This window comes from Nuphar pumila, chromosome 14, assembly GCF_984573655.1.
Source record: "Nuphar pumila chromosome 14, dmNupPumi1.hap1.1, whole genome shotgun sequence".
Lineage (NCBI taxonomy): Eukaryota > Viridiplantae > Streptophyta > Magnoliopsida > Nymphaeales > Nymphaeaceae > Nuphar > Nuphar pumila.
In genome coordinates this window covers 81,181,971-81,189,389 of record NC_143262.1, presented here as the reverse complement: position 1 = coordinate 81,189,389, position 7,419 = coordinate 81,181,971, and the positions used below count along the sequence as shown (strand labels likewise).

Genomic DNA, 7,419 nt, shown 5'->3' with positions numbered 1-7,419 from the left:
CCTACTATGTTCTTTAGAAATGGCTTAACATTAGTTCTTTTGAAATGACTGTGCTAATCATATGGATTCTAGCTAATCTTAGTTTTAAGCTTCAAATTTGCAACCCTTCTTAATAAACCAAAATTAGTGGTCTTTCTCTTTGCCTCTAATTTCTTGTAATATCTGTCTAAGATGAATGTTCAATGCTTTTGTTGATTTTTTTTCCATTACCTGCTAGATTATGACAAGATAATAAAAAATATCAAGAAAGGGGAGGCAATAATTTCTTGGAAAGCTGAGATAATAAAGGCAATTAGAAAGAAACTAGATCATTATAAAAAAAACTAATATAAAAGATTTATTTTTGCAGGTTTAAGGCCTATAATGATGACATTCATGTGTCATCGTTATTGACCTTAACCTATGTCATTGTTACAACCTATAACAACTTAATTGTTGCCATCATAGCCTATAACGATGACTTACTTAATGCTATTATTGATTATAACAGTGAGTTAATTCTTCCTATTATAGGCTATAACGATGATACAAAAATATCACTATTATAGGGTGGGTCATCACTATTGGTGTTCTCAGTTTCGGCGAGATTCTTTGCCAGTGTTGGGTCACACATTAATAACGATTGGTAAATGTCACCATTATTACTCAATTAAAGCAAAAAATTGGCAGCCATTTTTTGTTGTTGTTATAGACCTATAATGATGACAAATAGGACAATAACGGCAAAAAAAAGTCACCAATATTAACCACCATCCTTGTAGTGACCCCACAAATGCACCTCTCTAATGAGAGGTAATTAAGATGCACGAGTTTACATAACTGCAATGCATGCAATGTTAGATTTGTTATATTTTTTCTAATGTTTTCCCTATTTATCATATGATAAATATGGAGTGTAATCTTATCTTTTGTATTAGATAGATTTCTGCTTTTCAGTTTATTGAAATGAAAGAGAAGATAGATTATCGTGAATCCCCTCACTTGGGATGTGATAGAGATCAATTAAAAGGGCTTTTCTTTTCTTGTTATCATGTATATATTCTTTGCATTCTTTCTATAAAAGAAAACAATAGAAAATTATTCTTCTCCACTATGATTTGTTCTTATTCGATATCATTTTTCTATATGGTGTCAGAGCAAGACTATATCCGTCTTCATCAATTTGAAGTTTACAGTCTTCTTTTCATTGGCAAGTGAACACCGACAAATATTTGAAATATGCTTATGAGGGCAATATGCTAGATTTGAACCGTTAGATGTGTTTATTATTGCTTATTTATCAAGAAGCAAGCTTTGTTCCAAATTTATTTGATGTAAAAATGTAATTATTTTATCATCAATTTTAGTGTAATATCAACAATTGAGTTTTTTACCTCTTTAAAATACACACATGAGCACAAAGATGCTTAATAAAAAATATGTTTTATATTGAATAAACAATGACAAACACATCTAATGGTTCAGATCTAACATAAAACACCTAAACTATGGTTATTGAAGGGTTAACAAGTTGTTCTTCAGCAAGAAGAAGATTATGAATGCCTTTTATATAATTTCCTCTTACTTCTCTCTAAAGTATTTTTATAAATCTCTCGCAAATTCTTTTTCTTTTTTAATTTGAATGAAAGAAAATTTTATTGAAAGATTACAGACTATAGACTTCCCTCTCAAATTTTCAAGCTCTAAGATAAAGGCATACTTGACATTGTTTTTTTTTTCATAAGGAATGAGAAAACCACCCTCAGGATCAGAAACCTAGTCATGCTTGCTAATCATGAAGCACTTACGGTCGCTTTCCCGAGACAGTGTAAACCCACGGCACACCCCTTTCTCTCAAGGACTCTCCTTGATTCGGCATAAGCAAGGGACATAATGCCCTTGCCTCTTTTTATATGCAAGGGGTTGACACCCGCGAGAATGGAACCCTGACCACCCGTCTTGCAGCCAAGGCCCCCTCCCACTATGCCAATCCCCTTGGAGCTGTACTAGACATAGTTCGCACAATGGAATTTATAATGGAAAATGTCACCCCTATGCAATTCAATGAATGAAGGCACCAATCTAACTGATAAAAGAATTGATCATTCCATGACAAACAAGAACTTGCTCTAGGATCCAATCTACCAATATCTAAGTCCAAGAATCCAAATATTATTACCACACAAAAAAAAACAACCAATTCCATCGTCACAAACTAAACTGAGAAAGTGTGTTTTCTCCTAAATATTATAAAAGCATAAACCAGGGCACTAGGTGCCAAAAAATTAGATGTTTTATTACTTTTCTTAAAATGGATTCTCACCATGTGTTATAATAATGTAATTAAAAATTTATTTGCCCATCTCCATAGAGTTTTCCAAAAATAAATTGTTACGTACATGGCACATTGTAATTTAATTTTTTTTAATAACACAAAAACTTGTAACAACATCTCTCTCTCTCTCTCTCTCTTAATTGTCATAAATAAAAAAATTAGAAGAACGGTGAAACACACCTCTCACTCTCTCTCTCTCTCAAATGGATGACCCGTCCCCTCCTAAAATATTTCCATCAATTACTCTCATCTCCTCTTTTTCATTGGCCATAAAACAAACTTTATGCATGGTTTGGGCTGGCCCAATGCATAATGTCCCTCTTGTCAAATTAGTATATAAGCTAACTTACTATACTTATATAACCATACACATATTTTATGTAGCCAATATATAGCCTCATGCATGTGGGACTTATGTTCCATACATGCACAACCCATTCACTAATGCATGCCTATAAACCCCTCGTCAATGCGTACATTTAAATCATTTGAAAACTCACCATTTTGTAAGGAAAAAGCTCTCACATCCACTTTTTTATGTTTATTTTTATTCAATCTCTCAACTCAGGCACATGATCTAGATAAATAATCTTTATCTACAACTAATATGAAAAATAATCAAGATAGGATAAGGATGAGTAATTGTTAGGCGATAATCTTGAGGACTACAATTGCCCTCCGAGATAAGCGATATCTTGAAAACTACTATATGTGATTGAGATTATTCTTTCATATTGTTATAGATTTCAACACACCCCCTCAAGTTGAAGGGTGAACGAAGAGAGCGCTCAATTTAAAAATATAAAAATATATGCTGGAATTAATGAATATGATTAAATGCATCAATGTTCAATGATGATAACGCAACAATGAAGAATCAGACAAACTATAATATAATCCAAAGTCACTGGAAGATGCAAAGCATGAAGAAATATTCTGGCAAGCGTCGCATGGATGCCGGTGCACCCAAACCCCAAATGCGCTTAACAGAAGTGCAGTGTTAGCATAAAATGGATCACGGAAGAACCACTTACCGGATGAGGCCATGGATGATCTGAATGGTGCTTCGGTACATATGGGTGGTCGGCGTTCTCCTCAGCCCATCGATACTCTCAATGAGCCCAAGCCAGAATGTTGAAATGTAAGCAGAACCCTTGATCTCAAAGAGAGAAATCACACACGAATGTGGCACTCAATAACCATGTATGCCTTCATGGTAGTCCTCATCAAGCTATCATAAATCTCTCATATTTATTGGGAGATTTGGTAGAGGTCCATAATGGGCACTAGTGGAGGTTCAGAATAGGCATGAATGAACAACTATGAGATCTGTGCCCTTCAAAACCCAAGAGCCACACCTATATATGTCTTTTGATGTACTCATGTTAATATGAGTTACATACATATTGAATCCGTTCTGATCCAAAATCTAACACCGCATAGCCCGGTTTGTTCAGAACACCTTGCATCAATGAAATCCCAAAAAGGGGTACCAAGATAAGGATGACTTTGGGGATGAGTGAAACCTGCAGTTCAACACACATTTCAAATTCTTGAGAAGAAAGAACATGAGGATGCAAATTATTTTATTTTTTCTATCAAACAAAAAATATTTTTGATGTTTCAATATAAAAAAATTATCTTTATCAAAAACTATTAAAAACATTAAAATAATATACATATATGAGAGCGTAGTTCAGTGTGTCATGCTTGTTCGACTCATGTCACCAGTCACATGCATTCCAAATGGCGTGTCAACTCAGAAAATTTCGAGTCCAAGGGCTCAATGCCTAATGCTCAACCCCTGTGAAATGCTGCACTATACTATCCTATCAATTAGCGGGGTTAATATTTGGTGCTATTGAAGGCACAAAACTGTTGAGTTGAAAATCATAGGTTCAAGCTTATCGTCCCGATCATAGATTATTTGCTAAGCATCAAATCTGTTATTTTAACCTAAAAATATGTTTTTTCTTGAATGTAAAATTTTAGTGTATTGTAATCAATATATTTTTGAAGTTAAAAGATCTACTTATGATTCAAAACTCATTGTTTACTAAACAAACCTCATAGTTTACATACATAAGTTCTCATCTAAAAAAAACATCTAAATAATATGAAAAAAAGTGATTTATACTCAATAGTTCTGTGCCTTCAATAGCGCCAAATATTAACCCTTAATAGGCCGAAAAAGAAGTAGCAGCTCATAAGGGTAGATTTATTTTTATTCAAAAAAGAGGATGATAGAGATTTATTCTGACAACTGGACACTGAATGCCAAACCCCACCAACATAAGATTGGCAGACCACACAACAGGGTCAAAGGATGCACATCATAACAAGCATATATTCTTGCCATCTGCAAGCATTAAAAAAGTAAAAAAAAATGGTTGGCTTCTTCCTCCTCCTCCTCCTCCTCATCAATCATCATGGACACTTGAGCTGGTTTCCATGAGTCCTAAGGCTGGCGTAGCAAGGGCAGACATTCGTGTGGCCGTAAGTGCCGGGAGGCACGCAATTGCATCTCAGGCAACATGTCCCACAAGCTCTGGTGCACACGTTCTTCCTTGATGATTCCCTGCATCTCCTTGCACATGCATAGCTGCAATCTGACAATGATACACCCTAGTTAAGATTCAAAAGAACCTAAACGACATAAGTCCATAATTATGTTGCCCAGTGATCTTGGGCATGGATTGAACTTCATCCACACACACACAATATATATATATATATATATATATATATATATATATATATATATATATATATATATATATATATATATATATATATATATATATATATATATATATATATATATATATATATATATATATATATAGGCGAAGCCCATGTTGGATGAGTGTGTGAATAACGGCATACATTTTTTTAAGTGATCTTCATGTTTCGCTTAGTGGGACCGGATCAGGTTTGGAATCGTCAGATTACATGTTAGTAGGATTCTATAAGGCTTCAAAAATCGAAGGCCTCCAACGTGCAATACTTTTCTTGATCATAAATCGTGTTTTTTCATTGAAAAAAACATGATCCAAAAGCCGGTTCACACTATTTTTGAACATGCTGAATCCATCCATATGGTCAGTTTGGATCAAAACAACCTGCACATAGAAGATCCAAACTCGTTTGTACATAATGACACCATTACAGATCCATTAACCACACACACACACACACACACACACACACACACACACACACACATATATATATATATATATATATATATATATATATATATATATATATATATATATATATATATATATATATATATATATATATATATATATATAAACCTGCAAAATGGGCACAGTGCAAAATAAAACATGCTATTAGATCTTTGTTTTGACCTTACATATGTGATCTATATGTTTTTATAAGAATCACCTCTTGGAGCATTTAATTCCGATGCATGAGTAGGTTTCTATAAGGTTTCAAAAATCATGGGTATATAATTTTCATAAATTTTAGATGCTCCAAGTACCATTTTTTTTCATCCAAAATGCATGATTCAAGTGTTGGTTTCTAGTAAATCATACTAAACACATTTACAAAACCAAAATAAAAAAAAAACACCAAAAATCTATTAAAATGTTTTATTAGCACAGTTCCAATTTTGTAGGTTTCAATTTTCCTATATATATTGATATTGGATTGGCAAGCTGGGGTTAGGTAGACCATACCAGTTAGAAAAGAAAAACAACACAGTACATCAATTGTGCATGGAAAACCAATCAAGAGGTTTATCTTTTCAAATCTTAGTCTCTTGAAACAGTCCCAATCTTGCCAAGCACTTAGGAATATAATTTTTCTCAGCTGCAACTCGAACACAATATATATATATATATATATATATATATATATATATATATATATATATATATATATATATATATATATATATATATATATATATATATATATATATATATATATATATATATATATATACATATATATAAACAGTGATAACCAATGAAAACATACTTATTTTGGGTCGATGAATCTTCTTATAGAGAGCAGTTTCCTCTTCATTCTCGTGCTCCTAAATTTCAAAAGGGATAGTAAGCCAAGACGAGGCATTCGCATATAATTAACATACATATTCATTCACAGAGCAAGACTGACACATACCAGCTGTTTTTCCATGGCATGGTGGTGAGATGCATCTGCAAATGCCTGCAAGTTTCACATGGGTTGTCGATAAATGTACGATGGCATATTACAGAAACTAATACGCAATTAAAACTATGTTGTTCCTTCTGCTTCCTGTTGAAAGTTGGTGAAATATACTGTGAATTATATTGTAAAGTTAACGTTACCTGCAGAAGAAGAAGGGTGAGGATAAGAAGAGCACAGAGGCCGCGGATAGACATCTCTTTAGGCTTTTATGAGACCAAGGGATGGAGGATGAAGAATGCAGAGAGAGAGAGAGAGAGAGAGAGAGAGAGAGAGAGAGAGAGAGAGAGAGAGAGATCACAAAATAAATAGAAACCAAAGAGGGTGATAGATACTGCTGGTGTGTGAGGCTCTTGTGGTGCACATGGAGGCCATACCAGACGTGTCGTAATGCTTGTACTATGGCATCTTTTTTTACCCAACATCAATCTCTCTCTCTCTCTCTCTCTCCCCTTGGTTATTTTTTTTTTCAAATTCTACTTGTGAGCCAATAAATGCGTAATCCCACTGTTTTTGATGAGTTGATGACATTACAACCATGAACTTTCTAATGATCATCATAGTGTTTAATGGTGCATATGGATCAAATCCCGATCAAAGCTTTGATCTGAATCCAACACATCATTCTAGGATTCATGTGGTCAAGATTTGTTTGAATTCAGATTCTGTTCAATGTTTTCTACCGGATCTTTAATCAAATCTGACTCATCTACATTTTTACATGCAAAATAGTTGGTTCCTGACGCGCGTTCTTTTCTTAACAAATCCAATACTCCCACTAACAAAATTCACTTCCAGATTTAACTCTACCACACTGGGTCCATTTCGGGTATGGATTCAATCAAACTCTTCCTGCTTAAAATTTGAATTCAGATTCAAAGCTACAATAATCCTGCATATAT

At 33.7% G+C, this 7,419-nt stretch overlaps 1 protein-coding gene across 1 annotated transcript; it reads right to left on the bottom strand.

Annotated features, from left to right (window-relative positions):
• Positions 1-4,524: 4,524 nt before the first annotated feature.
• Positions 4,525-6,877, bottom strand: LOC149817101 (Gibberellin-regulated family protein). The gene is made up of 4 exons (XM_089988108.1): positions 6,661-6,877; positions 6,473-6,517; positions 6,326-6,383; positions 4,525-4,923 (listed from the first exon to the last, which is right to left on the bottom strand). The coding sequence occupies exons 1-4, from the start codon at positions 6,712-6,714 to the stop codon at positions 4,742-4,744; spliced, it is 339 nt and encodes a 112-aa protein (XP_089844234.1). The 5' UTR covers positions 6,715-6,877; the 3' UTR covers positions 4,525-4,741.
• Positions 6,878-7,419: the final 542 nt, after the last annotated feature.

Coding starts and splice junctions, on each gene's coding strand:
- LOC149817101 (XM_089988108.1), bottom strand. CDS start 6,714: ATGTCTATCCGCGGCCTCTGTGCTCTTCTTATCCTCACCCTTCTTCTT. Junction 6,518..6,660: donor TCACCCTTCTTCTTCTGCAG/GTAACGTTAACT, acceptor TGAAACTTGCAG/GCATTTGCAGATGCATCTCA. Junction 6,384..6,472: donor ATGCCATGGAAAAACAGCTG/GTATGTGTCAGT, acceptor TTTGAAATTTAG/GAGCACGAGAATGAAGAGGA.